Source organism: Lutjanus erythropterus, chromosome 21, assembly GCF_056507025.1.
Source record: "Lutjanus erythropterus isolate fLutEry1 chromosome 21, fLutEry1.hap2, whole genome shotgun sequence".
NCBI lineage: Eukaryota > Metazoa > Chordata > Actinopteri > Lutjaniformes > Lutjanidae > Lutjanus > Lutjanus erythropterus.
The window spans coordinates 31,597,949-31,620,430 of NC_139337.1; the positions used below are offsets into that span (position 1 = coordinate 31,597,949).

Here is a 22,482-nt window from a genome sequence, read left to right on the forward strand (position 1 = left end):
ACAGAGCAGGGGAGGACAAACTCATCTCATCTCATCTCATTCACCTCTTCAGGCTGATACTCATCATTTCAGTAACATGTCAGGAATTATCAACACATTGGTAGTTTGGCAGGAACGGAGCCTCGTGAGGTGAGATGAACATGAAGCTCCGCTGTCTGAATCATCACAACAACACATGAACAACTGGAGACACTTTTTAAACAAGGATCCTCAAAACTGCTGTAAATAAAATAAATAAGTACAAATACTACAATACTCTACTTCAGTACAGTTTTCAGGTATCTGTACTTTACTCTCAAGTATTTATTTTTCTACATCTGAACACAAATATCTGATCTTTCTCCCCCTCACATTTTCTAAACAGAGCAAAGACGTAACAAAAGACGAAACAAGATGAAAATTGTGTAAAAGATGTGATCAGACAATGAAGACAAAGAAGACAAAAAGGATGGAACAAGTAGAAAAAGACATACATAACAGGACAAAAATTGACATAAAAGATGTGTCAAGGAAAAAAAAGACAAAAAAAAAAACTGAAGTGAAACCGACCAGAAGTGAGCAGAGTCAAGTTTCACACACACACCGTCACATGTCAGGAAGGTATGAAAAAGTCTCAAGCCAACACTGACTTGATGAATCAGAATCAATAAAATTCAGATGATACCCAACAATCATCCATATTCATCTGTATCTGTTGTGTTTTCTGCTCATTTTGTTCTGGTTTCTCCTTTAATTTGTCGACTGCCTGCAACTCAGCAACTGATCTTCAGACACATTTGGTAAAATATGATCCTTGACCAGCTTCACCAAAGGACATGAAGAGTGCTGAGGTAGAGAACGGTGCAGTAACACTGTCTGACAGTTCTGTATGTGAACAGAGACACAACAAGAGATGGCAGGGACACAGCATCTCTGTCCTTCAAGACGGACGGACGGACGGACAGTGAGCTGAGCTGAAATAAACGTTGGTTCACTGAGTTTACTCTGTTACTTTCAAATGTCAGATGAGATAAAGAAATAAAACCACTTAAGCAGCTATTTTTAACAAACACACACACACGCACACGCACACACACACACACACACACACACACACACACTCACAGCTCCAGCACGCTAACTCCTCACACATCACCAGGTGAGTGTTTCTGTGGCAACCGTCCAGCCAAAAATAAAAGTGAGAAGATGAAAAGTGAGAAAGACTTTCGAGTGTTATGTGTGTGTGTGTGTGTGTGTGTGTGTGTGTGTGCGTGTGAAATGATGTAAACTTCAGCTGCATCATCGTCAGTGCAGGGCTGAACCCACACACACACACACACACACACACACACACACACACACACACAGTTTGGACCGATCAGGGCCGTGATGAGGCTGAGGAGGAGGGCAGATGGATCAGAGAAAAGGTAGAGAGAAAAGTGAAACCGAGACAATTAACCAAAGCTTTTTGCATCGAGGTGAAACATTTTCGCAGAAACAAAAACTTCACACCTTTCATCTTCGTCTCTCTCTCTCTCTCTCTCTCTCTCTCTCTCTCTCTCTCTCTCTCTCTCTCTCTCTCTCTCTCTCTCTCTCTCTCTCTCTCTCTCGGCCTTTTTAAGAGGTTTATCAGTTTTCACAAACTCATTCGCCTGAAGCTCAAAAACAAAAACAGTTTACTCTGTTCAACTCTTTTCTTCTAAAACCTTTTATTTCTCCGGGGAGGACTGACTCAGCTCCACTCTCCTCGCACAACGCCACGTTTTAATGTCCTGTCACACCGAGAACACAGTCGGCCGCTGTCGGGCCACAGAGGAACCACCTTTGCCTCCAATCAGCCGTGATGGCGGCGAGTTACAGGAAGTGCTCTGATTGGCCGTTCAGAACAGAAATGGAACGAGTTGCCCTTTTAGGGACAGGTCATAGCAGAATTTAAAACAGCTACGTTTCAGGCCGGGATCAGTTTGAAAATGACAGAAAAGATAAAGACAAAAAAAGAGACCATTACAAGACCATAAATTATGCAAAAGATGTAACAAGACGAAAAAGGCAAAAAATTACACAAAAGATATGAGAAGATTTGTCATTGACCCACCCTGGATCCAAACCCGCCCGCCCCGTGGGTTAACTGGGTCGATCGGTACGTCACTAGTTTTTCTTTTGGATGAGCTGTAGTGGGTCTGTTGTTGTCTCACGTGTGTCGTTGTTGTTGTTGTTGTTCAGTGCTAGTTGACCTTCTTCTTCGCCTTCCTCTGATGTTTAACGGCAACACTTATAAGCGTTTATAATCTCCCTGTCCCGTCACGTTTTCAAAAGTTTGACAGACTTTGTACCAAAGTATCGGTTCTTGTGACGTCCCTACCATGATAGACTGAAGACTGGACTTGAAACTTGCTTTGATGAGACTTGACTTGAGATGAAGATTTGCTTTGACAAGACTTGGCACTTGATTTGGATAAATCTCGACAATACTTGACTTTGAATTGACTTGTTCTTGGCTCACACTTTAACTTGGAAACATCTCTGGCAGAGGCTGGGGAAACTAACATTTGCAGTGGAAGCGGCTCATATCTTTGTGTTGCTCTCGCCGTTTATTATAGATGTTCAGAGTTCTACACAGAACGTCTTTAATCTGCTGTTCTACATGACGGATCGCTGCAGGTCACCAGGATTCAGCGCTTTGCTCAAGGACACTTCAGCAGGGCGGGGTAGCATTTTGAAGGACGATGTTTCTGCATCTTGCACATCCCGCTGCTTCATTTCATGCTAATTCGTCCAATTACATGGCTCCGTTCTGATTCCTGCTCTTAACCCCCCTCATCTCCCTCGTTTGTCCTCCCTGCCTCCCTTAATTTGTCCTCTGGTTACCTGCTGAGTGTGAGTGTGTCTCAATGCCAGCCTGCACTGTAAAAATCCTCTCATTTCAATCTTTTCCTCCCTCGTCCTCTGGCTAGCCGCCGCTGCTGCATGTGCGTGATTAACGGTGCAGAGCAGGGCCGTGCTGGTGGAGTATTTCAACGTCCCGGTGAAACGTCCTGTGTGTTTTTCCAAAGTGCCAGAGTCTCCTCCTGGCTTCATCTCCTCATTCATTATTCATGCACGTTCAGGAGCGCTACAGGCCCGTTTACAACACTATGTCTTTCTCTGCATCGCTTTCTTTCCCTCCTCTTGGCATTTACAGTGCAGTCGTCCTCCGCTCTTCTCTTTTTTTACTCTTTCTTCTTCTTTTATTGGTTTTCATAAAGGTAGCACTAAAACATTAATAGTGTCAGTGACATAGGAATCAAACTGATACAACTTCAACTTTCTTAACTGAACAAGAAAGGTTGAAATGAAGGAAACTGGACCTGACTGTCCTTGAAAATGTTTCATCTCAATCCTTCTTTGGTTCTAACCGACCGGTGGGAAGTCCCAGGTACTTAAAGGGACAGTTGACTGCAAAAATCAGTTTTGGAGACGTCTGCTTTTTCTCCAGTTTAATGGAACCAGATGACACTCAGCTTGCGGTGCTCAAAGCTCCAAAAAAGTACATTTTAAAAACTTTAACATCATTGACTCTTTGCAGAAATCATGACCTGGTTACTGAAGATAATCCATGGACTTTGCAGTGAGCAGTTTCATGCGGGAACTAATGTGAGAGGTGCAAAGAAAAAGGTGCAAGACTTGGTGGTAAAGTGGAGCTAGTTGGCAGCACAGTCCTGTAGCTGCCAAGCTAACAGCAAACATGCTAGCTGGCCTAGAACATGCACAATAACTGACAGACAAGACAAAAAGTCAACTCTGAACGTCAGCTTTGACGCCATCATGTCCTTGTCCTGACCTGACAAATGTCATAAAATAACAGATCATGGAGCTTGAAATTGTTTTGTTGTTTTCACATTCGTCTCACAATTATTTAGTTTGTCTGCTGCCTTCAGAGATGATGAAGTACGTCTCCCTGTTAGCCGCTGATAACTCCAGCATGTGCGCGCTGTAGACGCCCTGCCCTCACAATTTTGGACTTTCATGACTCGATTCAGAATCTTCCTCGTGCATCGCGATGCATCTATGAATTGAGTATCTGTCCCACCCCCGAAGGTCACAGATTTACATGCCAAGTTTCACCGATGTTGAACTGTTCACCTCTGCAAACAAACCCGATGACTGTGAGGATTCTATTGATAGTTTTCTGATTAAAATTCATGGTTATAAATGCAGGTCTGTAGGGTTGGGAGGTCCACTTTGTAACCTTGCAAAACTCTTCATGATTTTGGGTAATTTAACTTCAAAATGTTGGATGTTTTTCTATCAGGTCACATACGTACTAAGTGAACATGACCTAAAACGTAGTCCCAACCTCATCTCAAAATATGTCCTTTCCACACAGTCCACAGCTGAAGTTCCTCTTTAGCTGCTGAATGATCTGTTCATCTTGCTTTTATTTCTTTCTCTCCCTCTTTTTCTTCCTTTTCTCCCTCTCTGCTGGTTTCTCCTCATTCTTTCTTTGTCAGCTCAGCAGAGTTTTAAGAATCTTTATTGGCACTGCTCTCAGAAGTCACTGCTGCCAAAGCAATGTATTAGTCCATAACAATCATCTGAGAACAATACAGAATATTGATCTTTACTTCTCTCTCCTCATCTGTTCCCCGGTCGCTCACTTCGCTCCATTTTTCTGACAATAATTTGGTGATGCAGCAGAATTCCCCACAGGGAAAATCATGGTTTTTGGTAAAATGTTAAAGTAGAAATAGGCCCCGTCTTTCTGTAACTCATCACGATGAAGTAAATGTTGGTTGCACAGTGTAATGGTTGGAGAATAATGACACCATCCATGTTTAAGTCTCACTATTCATGAGGAAAGTCTGTCTGCCACAGAGCACAATTTTTCCAGCTAAAATGTTTCTATTACAGACTACATGAACGAACAAATTCACGCTTTCTCCCCCTCCCCTCCCCTCCCCTCCAACACCGACCACAGCTGTAGTTTCTCTTTGAGCGAAGCAGTACAATTACTCAAAATCATTTATTACTATGTAATAGGGATGTGACAGTACCAAAAGATAATGCCCCGATATACGATCCACAATACAATATTTATCATGATATAAAAAAAACACAAAGAAAAATTATAACTTGATAAAATACTGTTACTGAATAATAAATCTCCTGTGAGACTCTGATTCACATGTATCACTGTTCTGGGTGAACTATCCCTTTAAAGTGGCTGTGCTGGGCTGATGAGCCGAGTTGAACAGAGTAAATTAAAGTATTATATTTGCACGAAAAAGGAGCAAAAGAGTCTCTGTAACTGATGGAGGCAACAAGCCTTCATCCCTTTACAAAAATTTGCAAAAAATTTTCTCATTCTGTTCACAGAAAATGACATATTTGCTGTTGCTAAATATAGCACCTCATGCAAGAACATTTTCATATTCTTATCTTAAATTTTTCATACAAAGGCCTGTAACTTCAGATACCTGTGTAAATGATCCACCTGTGTGTATTTGACTGCACATGACTGAGAGTTGTAAATTAGCATAGGTAACGCCCCAATAATACCATATATGGCCGCTCTTCCTGCTCCATATGTCAGGAAGTGTTAATTCATGAAAATGTAATGTGATTTCCAGGAGTAAAGGTTAGTGAAAACGTTTAAAATGTGTTTTTACTTTGTGCAGAAATCGACTCTAAAGTTTTAATCAGTGTTTTCCATCACTGAGAGCCGATCCTGTCTGAAAACAACCCGACTGAAACCAGACGAACAGACACGAGGCTACAATTCACTCTGAAACTGATCACACACATCACACACACACACACACACACACACACACACACACACACACACACACACCAAACACTGCAACAAGAACCTCCCTCTGCTCTCACTGTCGTGTGTGAGCGCCAGACATCTTAAAAAAGGACCAATGGGACGTCTTCGTTTACACACCCCTCAGTCTGTTACTGTTACTGTGTGTGTGTGTGTGTGTGTGTGTGTGTGTGTGTGTGTGTGACCTTGGAAATCTCCTTTACTGAAGTCCCTCCCACCAGCCTTAACGAGCTCGTTTGCCTGTCTCTTGTCTTATTAATTGGCTACAATGATTCAGAAAGCCTCGCCCACTGGTCATGCTCGTGACCAATTAGCTGCCAGAGCTAAAAACCCAGAATCGACCAATCAGAGTGTAGTTAAAACTAATTAAATGTGATTAAGCAGTGAAGTCAACGCCACGCCCAGACAGAAAAGGACAGTAACGAGGAGTCTCTTAGTAAATCTGCAGTTTCTTCACCTTAATATTTTCACTCTGAGCACACGCGCTAATTAGACGGCGAGAAGAGATGAAGGCAAACTGTCCGCACTCATCGTGTGTGTGTGTGTGTGTGTGTGTGGAGTTCCCTCTCCTGCAGCACATACGCTCACTGCTGTGATCTCCCGTTTCAGTCCGTCGCACCGACAGGCAGAGAGAGGAGGAGGGATGGAGGAGAGAAAAGAGGAAGGGAGGGAGAGGAAGAGGAGGAAGAGGAGGGATGGTTATAAATTGCCAAAGCCGTTACGCTTCCATTGTTCTCTCCTCTTTCTCCAATTTCTTCCTCACGTCTCCTTGAATTCCTGATATTTCTCTTCATCCAGAGGGAATCCTGTCCGTCCGTCTGTGTGAATAATTTCTCTGACAAAACCTGAAACATTTCTGCTGATGAAAACTAAAAGGTCCAGTTTCTGTTGACAAAACCAGACGAATGAAGTGAGCGAAGTGAAAACTGTCCTTGCTAATTATCACACAGTTAGCCATGAAATTCTGAACTGCTACCGTACTAACTGATAAAAATACATGCATGACTTCCTTCTGTAGTCGCCGCGGCTGCTTCCTCGGCCGCCTTGTTCAGAAGTTTGTAGCCACGCCTCTTCTGCTATGTCGACAAGCTTGTGACCGCTGAGGGCGAGAAAACTTTTTGGCTGTTTGGAGTTCAACATCCAGGTACTGACAGTGCACTTCGTTTTGCCGTAAATGTCCAAGTGAACACATTTATGCACTCAAAACAGGAAGTGTAAGTACAGAAGGGTGCGAACTGAGACACTTATTCAGAATAACAGCACGAAAAGGAATATGTTGTGCATATAAACATGCATTTATGCAGCAAAATGCAGCTTGTGTGTGTGTGCCCATTTGCACAATGACTGAGTTTTGTGGAACAGAACCATGCAAACTATAAATCTGATGAAAAGGATGCAAACACACATTTCTGTCTTTGTGCACACAAACAGTTTTAGTCATGATTCTGCACAGTTTTATGGATGTGGAATTTCTCTCTTCATGTGTTTGAGGTTTCAGCTGCCTCTTCACACTGTCAACACACTCAGTTTCTTCTCATTAATCGTCTCACTATCGCAGCACTGCAGAGAGGGAGAGGACGACAGAAACACAGAAAAACACTCGGGCGCGCACACATCAATACAGCCAGGCTGAGGAAAATGAGAGGCAGTGATTTTGAGAGAAGTGAATCAATATACTGGTTGGCAATCTGCTGAAGAGGCGAGAGAGAGAGAAGAGAAAAGGAGGAAACGGAGCACGAGAAATTTAGGAGTACAGGAAAAAAACAAGAGAGGGAAAAAATAGTGAAATACAGACAGAGTGAGTCATGAAGAGAAGAGAAGAGAAGAGAGAGAGTCCTTCAGTACGAAGCGATGAAACGACAGACCACTTCAAACTAATGGAGGAGAAGCACTGACGCTGATCCACATGTGGTTGTGTTCCAGCTCCTCACTCATGTTCAGTTAGAAAGCCTCTGTTAGGGTTTTCTTCACACGTGAACCGCTGTGTCACAAAAATGAGATGAACATTTTACTGATGAAAACTAAGACGAGTGAGAAGAACAAAGAATGAAGACTGAAATGTCCAGTTTCTGTCGACGAAAACTAAATAAAATTATGTTGATTAATACCAAACTAAAATGTCCGGTTTCTGTTGATTAAAAACTCTCGTCTCGTTTTCAAAGTCGACAACGACACGTGAAAAACGACATTTTGTTTCTCCTCTACTCCTTTTTCCTGCTTCGTTCCCTTCTCCTCATTTATATTTCTCTCCTCCACCATCTTCCTCCTCCTCCTCCTCCTCTCTGACTGTTTCTCCTCTCTTCTTCTCTCTCCATCCTCCATTTGTTTTCCTCCATCTCTCTGCCTTCCTCCTTTTCCTCCTCTCATTTCCAACTGTTGTCCTTACATCACATTGCCATCTTCAGTCAATGAATTTCATCATGCTGAGTGTGTGTGTGTGTGTGTGTGTGTGTGTGTGTGTGTGTCTGTGTGTGTGGAAGAGGAGGATGGAGTATCATCATTGCATCAGACCCGCATTTCTAAGAATAGAAGGAAAGCGAACAAACAAAACAAAGTACCAGAAAATAACACCATAGAAGAAGGAGACATTACTGTATCCTGTAGCTGTTAAACCTGTGGATGCAGTATAATCTCACTGCTGCAGGACTGTATGGATGAACAGTTCATCTCTAAAATCTACTTTTTCTATTGACAAACCACCGATCAGCTCAGCAAATCACAAGCTGCAGCGTCCACAGTTACAACAGACACAATAAACGATTTTGAATTTTGAATTTGCAAACATCCTTACGCAGACAGGAAGTCAGAATGACACACCGCAGAGCGCACAGAAATGTTTGAAACTTCATTTGCAGCTTTGCTTTCCTCTAATAAAACAAGCAGTAATAATTTGAATTCTACCTCTAATCAAGATGATGAAGTTTGTCGACATTCAACAAGTACAGCACCCAGGATTTAATGGCCTGCCGATAGCTGGGACTCATGGGAGATGTTGTTGATTGCCAATTAAATTGGTGTTTCAGCTCGTTAAAGTTTCTCATTACAACCAAAAACTTTCTCTCACTCCTCCAGGTTTGTTTGTTTTTGTAAAACACAGTTAAAGTTTCTTCCATATGTCTCACACACTGTTTCTCCTAAGTTGTCATCAGTGTTTGTGATTGGTGGATTCTCTCAGGTGTGATATTTTAAAGCTCTATGACGGGAGAATCGGTACTTTTTGTGACTTGGTACGCCTTCAGTTTTGGAGTGACACAGAAAAATGAGACTAAAAGTTTACTGATGAAAGATGAGGAGGAACAAAGAACGAAGAGTAAAATATCTACTTTCTGTTGACAAACAGCCAAAAATATCTAATTTCTTTTGACAAACCCTCAACCAAAATGCTTAGATTGTTGACAAAAACTATACAAAAATGTAGTTTCTGTTGCTGAAAACTACGTTTCAGCAACTGAATAATTATTATCAGGCCTCTAAGAGGATCTTCTTTCTCTACAAGAAATAAGATTCAGGAAGAAAAAGTGGAGGTTTCTAATTTCTTTTTTTGCAGTTTATCAGTCTACACTTACAAACCACAGGTGATTCGATCCTCAAACGTACAGCGACACGAGCAAAGGTCTTCAAATGACAAGCTACTGTAAGAAAACTCCAGCAGTGACTCGGAGATGATTCATGCATTTGTTGTGCATTTTTGACCCCTCTTAAAAAAAAACTTGATCTGATTTCGTAATGTGCTATTTTTAAATCCAACACTGGGCAGCTCTGCACGCTGGCAGCTTCTGAGGGAAGCGCGGGATGACGGTTTGAATTTTTTGAAGGCTTCAAAAGTCATGAAATCAATATTCACACTTGAATACTGAGAGAGTTTTGTAGGGCTGGTGATGATGGGAGGACTGAAAGAGACCAAAGAGATGAGAGAAGAAAAACATCTGACGTCTACGAGAGTCCAAGTCCGCAGACTCTTTTTTTTTCCCTGCTGCTCAAGAGATATTTTGGATTTCACTTTTATGTTTTCATTAGTCACTCCTTGAGACTGCAAAATTAACTCATATTTGAGTTAAGCATGAAGCCAAAACAAATTACACAAGTGAAATATTAACTATTCTCGAATGCTTTTAATTATAGGCCTCTTCTGATGGGAAAAGTTTCCTTTTTGCATTTTTAAACTGAAATATTTGCCAAAAGCTTTGTCTGGTGAACTTTGAGCACATCTTTTTCCAACGGTCAAGATGATGGCACTAAAATGATGTTTTCTACAGCGTATTTTTAAAATTCAACAAAACTGCACAATCTACTCAAAAAGAGGTTTGTTTGATAAATGCCAACACAATCAAGAATGGGCCATACTGCACTGAACTCATGATGTTATTGGCTACAATTTCTGCTGATTATCTGTACTGAAGCCTGTGATTGGCTGGCAGAGCACAGGTTAAAGTTGGGTTGTCTGTATCATGTGGTGGGGCTGTTGATTATGAGAATGAGGACTTTCTGAACATGAGGATAGACCCTGTTCTTATGACAACAATACTCGTGGGGTTGTAACGAGGTTCCACAGGGGTCCATTGTTGGTCCTTTACAATTTGCATTACACATAAATAAACATGTATGTATTAAACTCCCCAAAAATGACTTCAACATCCTTCTTTATGCAGATGATACCGTTTTATATGCTTCTGGCTCCACTTTGACCCAGGCTTCTACTCATCTTTAGTCTGCCTTTGACGCTTTCCAGATAAATTCTTAATTATAGACTTTTCTAAAAATGCACATTTTAAATGTAATGAACTGCAAACTGCTCTCAAATCTGGATTGTTTCATTTCACAAGGATATTTTAAGGTGCAACTATCTGATGTTAATTTATTATATTTTGATCTTAGATCGCTGGTAATCTGGCTTTAGAAGTGTTGTTGGTGTATGTTGTCCGACTATAAATGTTTGTATATGTGTATTGTATAAACTGTATGTATGTTTCTTGTTCTTAGGTCTTTCTGAAAAAACAGATCTTTATATCTTGGCAAGAAATTAAAAAATAAACAGAAGTTTTAAGGATTTTTCACAATAACAACAAATCAGATCTCACTCCCCTTCCATTATATGCAATTTTTTTAGCTATATAACTTTTTTTTTTTCAAAAAGGCAGTACAAGTGTTTTTTTATCCATGTTTTGTGCCCTAACCAGAGCATAGGGTGCAAAACAAAAAGCGCATAAGATAAAACAACTAAAATTTGTAAAGAGACAAAAAAAAATGTAACAAGACAGAGAGGAGGACTCTGGTGGAGAAAAGATGAGGTTCAGTTACGTTTGTTAAAAGACGTAACCAGACGAAAACATTGTATAAAAGACATAACAAGATGAAACAACGTAACAATTCGTAGGAAGATAAAAAAGACAACAGACAGAGGAAGACTCTGGTGCAAAAAAGCTGAGGTTCAGTTCGTTTTGCACAGAGAGGGTGGAAATGTCCTTCAGAGGACAACTTTTTACTTTTATACTTGGAGGACATTTCAGAGCTTGAACTTTTTCACTTTTACTGCAGTAAAGAAGCTGAATCAGTACTTCTACTTTTACCAGAGTCTGTACTTCTACTGCAGAACAGAATGTGTGGACTTTTGTCATCTCTGCACACCTGGGTCAGATCACCCAAGACACATGTGTTTAGCAGGTGTGAACAGGTTGTGTGATGCTAAGATCTTAAAATGGTTTACACAGGTAAGACTGTGACACGCACAGAGAACTGCCGCCTCAAAAATGATCAAAAAGTTAAATGAACGACTCTCAAACAGTTTTAAATAAAAAACCCTCACTGAAGGTAGATTTTACTGCAGAACTGTTGTATTAGACGTCATGAAGCCACATAAAATAAACATTAAATGCTGCCTATAAAACATTTATCTAATGCAGTTTTGTTTTTGCACATCTGCCAACATTTATGCCAGTGCTGAAACATCTGAGATTAGCCAATATAATGAGATAATATCAACCCTGACAATGTGCTGTTCCAGTCATAATTAAGGCATCTTTTCAGCACGGCTTCATACCGGAGTCAGATTTGAGTTCGATTTATGCTTTTCCCGCCCCGACTGCCTCAGTATTTTGTTTTATGAGGCTGAGAATGAGTAGGAGGAGAGGGAGTAAAAACCTGTCTGCTTTTATCCACCTGAACAGCTCCCTTCTCTTTTTAATAGAGTTTGTTCAGCAGCACCAAGTCCTCTACAGTACATTTGTGTGTTACTGTGTGTGTGCGTCTAAAGCTCAGCAAAGCTACCGGCACCCGTGGGGCATTCAGGTGTAAAAGCAGCAATAAAGGCGTGGGATTTCTGAGGGATGGAGGGAGGAAGACTGGGGATTTTCACAGATCGAACGATGGAGGAAGAGAGGGAGAGGAGGGTGGGGAGGACTGAGGGAAGAGGGAAGAGAGGGGAAGGGTAAGGGCGAGGTGAAGAGGAGGAGGAGGTGGTGACGCAGGCTTTCACACAGGGTGTTGCCCTACTTTTCCTCTCCGGTTCAGGCTTTCCCAAAATCTCTGGTTTCCCCAAACTGAGCTGCACTGGAGCTGCAACTGCGTCAAAAAGGACGCTGAGATTTCACAGTCCATCTCCTGCGTCAGTAAAAATGTCACTGGTTTGTTGTTTGGTCTTACTGCAGATATTTAAGGTGGAATAAAATGAAAACATTCAACTGAAACATGTTAAACTGGAGCTGCAGCAGAAAACAGCAACATCTCCTCAACACTGCCGTAGATTCACCGGGGGGGGGGGGGGGGGGGGGGCAGGAAAAAACATGAAACACAAACTGTGAGGGGTAAAATGGGAGTATAACAAGATGAAAATGACGTAAAAGACGTGACCAGATGAAAACGTGTAAAAGGCTCAACTTTCAGAGGACGACTTTTTACTTTTATAGTTTGAGAACCTTTCAGAGCCTGTACGTTTTTACTTTTACCGCAGTAAAGAAGCCCAATCAGTACTTCTGCTTTTACTCATGTATCAGTACTTGTACTGGAGTACAAGATGTTTGTACGTTTACCACCTCTGCAGAACAATCCTACATGATGCCTGTTGCTTTTAACTGAACAACAAAACAGTCTGTGTGTTTTTGCCTCCTGCAGAGAAGAAGAAACTTCATAATAACCTTGCACACAAACACTGAGACCATCAAACACACACTTCACAGACTCACAGACATGCAAACACACCTTCATTAACGCAGACAAAAAGAGCTGTTTTACTGCTGCCAGAGGGATAATCCGGTTTCAGTGATTATGTGTCTGTGTGACCACAGGAAACATTTTTCACCGAGGAAGAAAAAAGAAAAAGAACTGATCATTACAGCTCATTTCTGTAGAGCTTAAAAAAAAACAACACCACTACAACAAGCTTCAGACGAAAGTAAAAACATTTATTCATGTTTCTTCTGGCTAAAGCTGCAGGTGATTCAGGTAATGAGGTTAACCTTTACAGGAGAGGTAAAGATACAAATATCACTGTGTGTTTATCAGTGTGTAAATCTGGAACTGTTTATCATAAAACCTTGTATCCTTTTTATTTTTTATTTATACGTCCCAGGAAACATCTTCCTCGGATTACTAACTGACAAAAACGATCGAACTGCAGCAGACACTGAGGCTGTTCATTGAAATGTACATGTATGACGTTTGCCACGGGGACTGCTGTGACGGAGGATTTGTCAAATTTGCGTTGACTAGACAAAACTGCAAGGTCGCACAGAATTCACAGGGGATCAGCTGATTTTGCATGAATTGTTGTGACAACATTGCAACTTCCTGGACAGCCTGCTGAATGAGTTTTGTACGTCTGCACTGGAGTTATTTGTATGGTTCTATTTAAATGCAGCACCACGACGCTCTCAGACAGGACTTACATCCAAACTGACCTGCAGGTGAGAGCAGACGCACCCGGTCTCCTCACCCTGCAGGTAAATCCCATCGTCCTCAGAGTTTGTTTCATCCTGAATCCTCTGTGTGTTTACTGAACTCTCACATCAGAGTGACTGAGATTCAAGCCCTCAACCCCCCCTCCCCCCCGAGGGCCGTAACGAGGGCCAGCTTCCCCCGACCTGGCAGGTATAACTCACCGCCCGATGTGGCATTTCATCTCAATTGAGCCAAAATGGCCGAAGGCTGTGTGACATCGCGGTGACATTAAGCAGCAGTAATCTGTGAGAAATGGCTCTTCAGAGGCCGCCGCCGCCGCTCACACACACACACGAACACACACACACGCTCACACACACACACGAACACACACACAATGATAAAGTGAAAATGAAGTGAGAGTATTTCTGTTTCTGTGTGTGTGGAGAGTAAATCCAACTGAAGTGGGACTCACACTGTAAACAGACTGAGAAGAGCAACATCCATCCATCACAGAAAAATCATCTTCTCCTCCTCCTCCTCCTCCTCCTCCTCCTCCTCCTCCTCCTCCTCCAATCTGTCGATTTGTTTCCCAATTAATTGATTAATTAATCTTGTCCGAACATGTTTGGACCTTTTCTTTTTTTTTTTTCAACCGACAAGATTGAAACATTCATTCCATCTAACTTTAATTAAACCTTCTGCACATTTATTATAACTTGTTATTTCATATTATTACTTTTCATAATTTTGAAAACTTAAAAGGCTGCCTTTATGAAGTGACGGAGTAAAATCAACAAGTTGCTCCATTAATTTGGCCAAAATAAATTTTTAAATGGAGAAAAGATTAGAGTGTCTGACTCATCACGAGAAGGCTAACTAGGCTAACTAACTTTTAGCTAGTTCAAAAATAACGTTTTTCGCTAATGATAGCTAGCAAACAAGATAAGGTTTTGTTAACAAAAAGGGGCAATGTTTGTTATTTTAGCTGGCATCAACATGACATTTGGTTAACTTTTCAACTAAAGTTAGCTTGCAAACAATATAATCTTTTTGTCAACGTTTTAGCTAATATTACCTACAAGACAATGCAAAATTTCAACTTTTAGCTAACATTAGCTAGCAAACAACATAGCTTTTTGTCAGTTTTTAGCTAATGTTAGTTGGAAAACATTAAAACTTTCAGTTAACTTTACTGTTTGATCCCTAAATGGTGAAAAATTTCAAGCGGTGTTTCCCAAAGTTCAAGATGAAACCAGAAAATATTCACCCTAACTGATTATAAAAACGGTTGGTGATTCATTTAGTATAATCGATTATTCTATTGTAGCTTTAGTTTTAACACACACCAACAGACCAATCAGAAGAGAGTATTCACTCAGACCACAGTACAATCAGTGTTGTGAGTCTCCTCTTCCACCACTGTGAAACAGTTTTTTTTCTCTTCTGGTTTAAACCTTAAAACCCTCGTTTGTGCTGCAGGAGGAGTTCACTGATTGGTAGGCAGGCAATTTTAAGTTAATTTGAGATTTATAGATCACAGGTGCAAGTTTAATCTTTTTTAATGCTCAGCGTCTTTAATGAATCAAACTTAAGCGTGCTGTCGAAAACGTTATAAGTACAAATGTAAGAACATTTTTATAAATGAGGCCTCAGATCTGCTTCCTGTGTTCCACCATCTCTTTTCACTTCTTTCTAACATGAGTTTTTTTCGTGAATTTCATGAATTTCTGTGCTGCATAGGTGCACTGGAGTGTGTGTCCCTCCATCACTGTGTGTACTCTGAAAGTTTGCCCTTAATTGTGTCTGTGCGTCGCTGTGTAACTGTGTGTGTAGAGTGGATATTTCTGTGTGTGTGTAAGTTAGTTAGGGAGTAAAGATGATGGATTGCAGCTGCAGAGCCGCCTCTGTTTGGAGAGAAGAAACTAAACCAGCACGTTCAGTTTAATGAGAGAGAGAGAGTGTGTGTGTGTGTGTGTGTGTGTGTGTGTGTGTGTGAGAGAGAGAGAGAGAGTTTAAAACAGGGAATTGCAAAGAGAAAATGAGGAAAGAAGAAAAAAGTCAGTAAAAGAGGGAGTGAAATGTGAAAATGTCAGTGAAGTGAAAGAGGAGGAGGACATGATGAAGAAAAGTGACATTGTTTGTCAGCTAATGTTTGCTAGTTTGTATTCCAAGATCATTTTAGAAAAGTCAATATTAATCAAAGGTAGCTAAAAATTTAAAACATTATATTGCTTGCTAGCTAACATTACCTAAAAAGCTAACCAAAAGTTAAATGGCTTGCAAACCATCATTAGCTAAAAAGCTAACAAACAGTGGTATTGTTTGCTAGCTAACGTTTTCTAAAAAAGTTAACCAGAAGTGACATTGTTTGTCACATGCATTTCTTTCATCTCTATGTTTTTTATTTTAACAGTGAAAACCGAGGACATTTTTTAAATATTAACATAAAGAAAACAGACATTTTCTGACCGGGATCCCCTAAATTTGGTTATTGAAGAAGTGCTATCAAGATGTGAACCTGCAATAAAACCTCAAACACACTGAGGAGCTTGATAAGAAATCGCAGATATGTAGTTTTAGTTTTGTTTCACTGTTTTAAATTAAATTAATTTCTTATTCAGTGTCATTTGATGCAGGATGTTTCATGTAGAGTCCCTCCCCCTCCTCCTCACCGTACAGATCTGCACACAGGAGAGGAACCCTAAAGCCAGAGAGCACAAGAGGTGTGTATGTTTACGTGTGTGTGTGTGTGTGTGTGTGTGTGTGTGTGTGTGTGTGTGTGTGTGTGTGTGTGTGTGTGTGATATGGATTTTTCCAGAAGCCTGTAGTATTGCAGCAGCAGCAGGGTTGGAACAAGGTGCATCATCCTCTTTTGATGCATTTAATCCATGAGTGAGTGTGGGCGAGATGCAGAGAACAAAAAACACACACGCAGCTCTGCACAGGTCAGAATCTAACAAACACCATAAAACCCAAAACCATCTGAAAACACGCTGGTGTTTTCTTTACAGTGTAAAAACTTTTGCTGTCTCAGAGGGAAACGATCGATCAATCTGGATCGATTTAATGATCAGTGGTTCAATATTATGGAAGCTAAGTGAAACCACCACCTTTAGGATAATATGCCTTTATTTTGAAATTCCTGTGGCATTCAAACAGTGTAGAGTGGCTAAGAAAAAGACGATAAGGACATTTACTCCCGACGAAATTCTGAAAATGACCTAAACCCGACCCGCATTAGAATACTTCAGCCCAAACCTGATTTTTAAAATGATTAATCTCTCAATTTTGCATGGTGTAAAGTTAACAGCAGTGGTGCAAACATCACTTTTAACATGAGGGTGATGAAGAAACATCTAGAAAATCCGTTTAAAGTGACTTCTACTAACAGAAACATGTTCCACGTGTGGATAATCCTCATATATGGTGTTTGGGCGCTGACAGAAAGTCAACAGGACGATGCTGCCGTCTCGCTGCTGCCGCTGCAGGAGGACACACCGCCGTTGTCCCGCTGTATTAAATCATGTCCAGTTTGTGGAGCTTAAAGAGTCAAACTGTTGTGTCTCTGTCTAAAACTCTCCCACACTTTACATGATCATGTCGAGGCTCTCTGCAGCTTGTTCTCTGGGTAAACCTGTGCTCATAGCAACGCATCTATAAACGTTATGCAATGACGAATCGCCCCAGCTGTCAATCTAACAACATTCCCATCAGCCTCAGCTGTACTTTGTGTTCACTGCTAATTAAAAAATGATAATTAATTCACTTTGGTCACTTTCCTTTCTGTGCTACTTCACCTTTTCTTTTTCTCTTGTTTGGTCTCTTTTCTGATCTACTTGTGGTTTCCTGTTTTATGAGCTCAGAGTAATTTATATTTTATTCTTAATAAATATTATAATTCTTCTGTCTGTTGTGTGACCGTCTGCTGCTGTTGTCAGTCGTATGTAAATCTGATCATTAAAGTTTAGACGGTGACGCCTGCAAACTCTAATAAACTCTGCAGACAGTCAGACCGTTTGCTTGCTGAAATGTAAAACTTATTTTGTGTGTGTGTGTGTGTGTGTGTGTGTGTGTGTGTGTGTGTGTGTGTGAGAGAGAGATGTATTTACCATGAAGCTGCAATTATTAATCAAATAATAGATTATTAAATTAATCACATATTTTGATAACTATTTTGATAATTGATTAATCAGTTTGGGTCATTTTTTTAAGGAAAAAAGTCAAAATGATCTGATTTTAGTTTCTTAAATGTGAATAGTTTCTGGTTTCTGATCGAAATATTTCACCTTGTTAGGAGCAAAATGGTAAAGACTGGAAAAATTAGCTACAAATGTTAAAACATTACATTGCTTGCTAGCTACCGTTAGCTAAAAAGTTAACCAAAAGTTACACTGTTTGCCAACTAACATGAGCTAAACGGTTAACAAAATAATAGTTTCATAATTTCTGAGCTAGCTAAAAAGTTAGTTAGCCTTCTCATGATGACTCAGAAGCTCTAATTTCTTCTCTATTAAAAACTTATTTTGGTCAAATAAATGGAGCAACTTGATCGTTTTACTCAGTTCACACCTTTTAATTTTTCAAAATAAGAAAAATAATGAAATGAAATAAAAGATAAATAAATGTGTGGAAGGTTTTATCTAAATTCGATGAATGAATGTTGGGTTTCAGTCTTGTCGTACGTCTGTGTGCTCCATGACCTTTCTTTCAAAGACTGTGACAGAAATGTTGTGTGTACATAAATAAATAATGTGTGTACATAAATAAGTGTGTGTATCTGTGAGAGACTGACAATCCCCTGTTGGGATTGGCTGAGAGGCTGCTGATGCATTATGGGAACAAAGTGACCAACAGTGAGGTGATTAGCCCAGAGTTGCCACGGTAATGAGGGTGTATGTGTGTATGTGTGTATGTGTGTGTGTGGTGTGTGTGTGTGTGTGTGTGTGTGTGTGTGTGTGTGTGTGTGTGTATAGACGACAGGTGGTCACTCAGTAAACAGGTGTTCATCTGCATACTAGTCAACCTGGTTAACCTGAGGGAGTGTGTGTGTGTGTGTGTGTGTGTGTGTGTGTGTGTGTGTGTGTGTGTGTGAGTGTGTGTGAGTGTGTGTGAGTCACCTGTCTCTGTATCAGCGCCAGCGTCTGCTGTCCCTCCACCATCAGTCTCGCCACAGTTTTTGGATCCTCTACTGTCCTGTTGGCCCTGAAGGCATCACGCACCCTCCGTAGTGCATAGGTCCTGCAACACACACACACACACATTTAGTCGTGTTTACAGGGATAAAAAAACAAAACAAACGGGAGTAAAGAAAAACAGACAGAAGATAATAAAAATATCAAATATGTGCAGTGGAGACAAAATAAAAAAAATTCTCTGAGGGGTTTATAAAAACAAACAACTGAACAAACAAACACAAAACTGAAACATCAGAGGTGGGACGCAAAAAAAAAGAGATAAATTAGTGCAGATGAGATCAAAACAAAGCTCAAGGCAGAGCTGTGAAATAAACAACAACAACAACAACAACAGAGGAGGTGGAGAAGCTTCAAACTGCAACAAGTCGAGTCACTCATGTCTCTGAACGAGACATTAAAGTGGTCATATTGTGCTTTATTTAGCTTTTTGTTCACATTAAAACATCTGCAAAGACCAAAGTGTGGCTGAAGACTTGTTTTAAAATTGATCAAAATTGCAATATGGCCAAAAGCAATAATTGTTAAAGGCAAAATGTGCACCATTTTAAAGAATCCTCATTTAAAACAATAATTTTCATAGTTGATTAATCAATTGATTATTTTCTGGATTAATTCATTAATAGTTGTTTGTGAAAAATGTCAGAGATGACGTCCTCAAATGTCTTGTTTTCACCACAACTCAAAGATATTCAGTTTATTGTCAGAGAGGAGGAAAGAAACCAGAAAATATTCATATTTAATAAGCTGAAAACAGAGAATTTTGTCTCTAACTACAGCTCCCATGAGCCCCAATGATGGTTGCTATGGAGATGAAGCTGGTAAGAATCAGAGTCAACTTCTCTAAACTGCTTTTTTGTCTTCGGATTACTGCAGACACACGCCGGCATCTGAAGCTCTCTGATTGGAGGTTTCTGCACTGAAATGCATCTTGGGAACTGTAGTTGACCTCTCTCTCTCAGTTATTATGTACAGCAGCCTTGTACCTTTGTTCTTCTTTTAAATCACAGAGTCAAATATTTGATGATTCATGTCCATCCAAGAGAAAACTGTGACTCAGCCAACGTCGTGTTCCTGCAGGAACCCTGAAGGAACTCTGGACGCTTTAAAGAACCCCACACTTCACCACAACGTCTGATTTAATCCGAATTAATCACTACGAAGCTCAACATCTAACCTGACCTCATAATTACAGCAGTCATCCTGGAAGCACTCAATAATAAAATGATCTGTATCCCTCTGTGGAACCGTGTTGCCTCGACACACTTTTGTCCTTTTACTCTCACACAAAACATCCTCAGTTATGGTGCAACACTTTAAAGAGGAGGTGGAACCGTGAGGTAACCAAAAGCAGTGTTTTAAGTAACTAAGAACAAAGACTTTGTCACTGTACTGAAGTAGATTTTTTTCCAGGTATCTTGATTATATGTTTCTTACAACTTGTTTCTTACAAATACAGGAGTAAAATTAAAATTTACTTCCCATATTTTAACACATTTATACTTTCTACCATTTTTACTTTTACTATTTTATAAAGGCTTATTACTTTAATGTCTATACAAGATGTAAACAATGTAACAAGACGTAAGGCCAGAAAGACATAAGACGTAAACGACTAAAAGATGTAACGAGGAGAAAACTATGTAAAAGGTGTAACGACAGATAAGATGAACACTGCGTGAAAGACGTAACAAGACAAAAACAACATAATGAGGAAAAGGACCTAAAAGACATAAGAAGAAAATGACCAAAAGATGTAACAAAGAAAAAAGGTGTAACAAAATGAATACAATGTAACAAGACAAAACCAGATGAAAATGACGAAAACGACACAACAATATATAGCACGACAAAAATGGCATTAAAAACGTAACAAGACAAAATTGATGTAAAAGATGCAATGAGACGAAACGAAAAAAAATCTGAAAATGATGTAACAAGACAGAGACACAAACTGTGTAAAAGATGTAACGAGGAAAACAACGTAAAAGACATAAGAGATAAACAGCCAACACCTGGGTGCCTGTCTGCCACGCTCATTAAGGCACAGTGTTGATTTAAGATAACACACCCTAAACTGTACCGTAAAAAGGTGAATTTTTTGACAATTTCTTCCGATTAATATTCACTTGGTCTGTTTTATGATGAAAAAATAATTTTTTTTGACCAACTGGCGTCATAATGTGTAGGGGGAGATCGTCAAAAAGCAGTGAAGAGCAACAGAAAGTGAAAGAACATCCTCTGAGAAATGACTGAATGAAGTGAAACAGGAAACAATGAAATCATCGTCATCCTTGTTCCTGTTGCTGGAACAACCGGACGTTCTTCTCACTAAAGTTACTGTAAGTTTAGACTCTCAGCTTTAAGCTCGCGGGCAGGAAGCCAGCAGATGAAGCGGTTGGAGCTGCTGTGTGGTCGGAGGTGGAGGTCAGCAGGACGCCACGCTACGCTTCTCTGACCAGCGCTGATTTGATTTCCTGCAGCTCTGGACCACAAAACACAAACACAGAGCAAGAGCTGCAGAAGAGCCGGAGCGATCAATAAACCAATGGTTACTGAGACAGTGTGTATGTCTATAGGAGAACTCTAATGATGAGTGTGTGTGTGTGTGTGTGTGTGTGAGAGATGTTCTTTGATATTCTTGTTCAAAGCCTGAATTATTTTGTCTTTTCTCAGAAACTTCATCATGTTCAGATCCACACTTTCATGAGTTCAGCTGGTAAATTATCAACTGATCAAAACTGTTCCTCCTTTACAGGGCTGCAACCAGCGATTACTTTCTCTGCAATCTGTTGATTATTTTCTTGATTAAATGATTAATTAATCCTGTCAATCTTTGAAAAATATTAATATACCTTTTTGTCAACTTTTTAGCGAATATTAGCTAACAAACCATGTCACTTTTAGTTAACCTTTTAGCTAACGTCAGCTGGCAAACAATATAACATTTTGTGAGCTCAGAATGTGTGTTATAAACTTTTGGGATTAAAAAGATTAGTTATTTTCACTCCTGCCTCTCTTCTGCCCTCTGCAGCAGCGACCCACGAAGATATCGTTGACCCACCGACCGTCAGACGAGAGCTCAGTGTTTAATGATAATTATCTGCATGTTTGCTTGTAAACCTGTGTGCAGCAGTGACCACGGAGCAGCCAACTGAGCTGTTTACAGTGAGATAATTAGTCTGTCTGTCCATGTTGACTGCTAACTGGAGGAGAAATGTGTTTGAAAGTCACAGAGTGAGAGTAAAGAGAGGAGGGATGTAAAAGAAAGAATTGACTTCTGGTGACTACTGAGACACAAATACACACAAGGGGCTTTGACACTGGCATTTTTGGCTGCGCCGAGTCAAACCATGTCTCGCTGATTTGCATTTCTATTACCGCTCATATCGCACTGAGCTGCACCTGAGATGGACCGACTCTGGAGCGGGAATAAAGCGAGCCTGACTCGCCGCCAAACTGTGACAAGCCTTCTTTTCTCTCCCTCAAACAAGTGCTCATATTTGCAAAAGAGCAAAAAGAAAGTGTTCTTTAAAAGTCTCTTTATGTTCAGCACTCAGTCCATCAGCTTCAAACTGATTCTCTGTTTTTAAATGTAGTTTCTCTCCTCTGTCGCCGTTTCTACTC

General features: G+C 40.3%; 1 protein-coding gene across 1 annotated transcript in view; it reads right to left on the reverse strand.

Moving 5' to 3' along the window:
- lyrm4b (LYR motif containing 4) overlaps positions 1 to 22,482 on the reverse strand; it is a 39,028-nt gene that overhangs the window by 7,535 nt on the left and 9,011 nt on the right. The window contains exon 2 of the mRNA XM_084747387.1: positions 18,781 to 18,901. Coding sequence (XP_084603513.1) covers positions 18,781 to 18,901 — 121 coding nt within the window. The remainder of the gene's footprint in view (positions 1 to 18,780; positions 18,902 to 22,482) is intronic.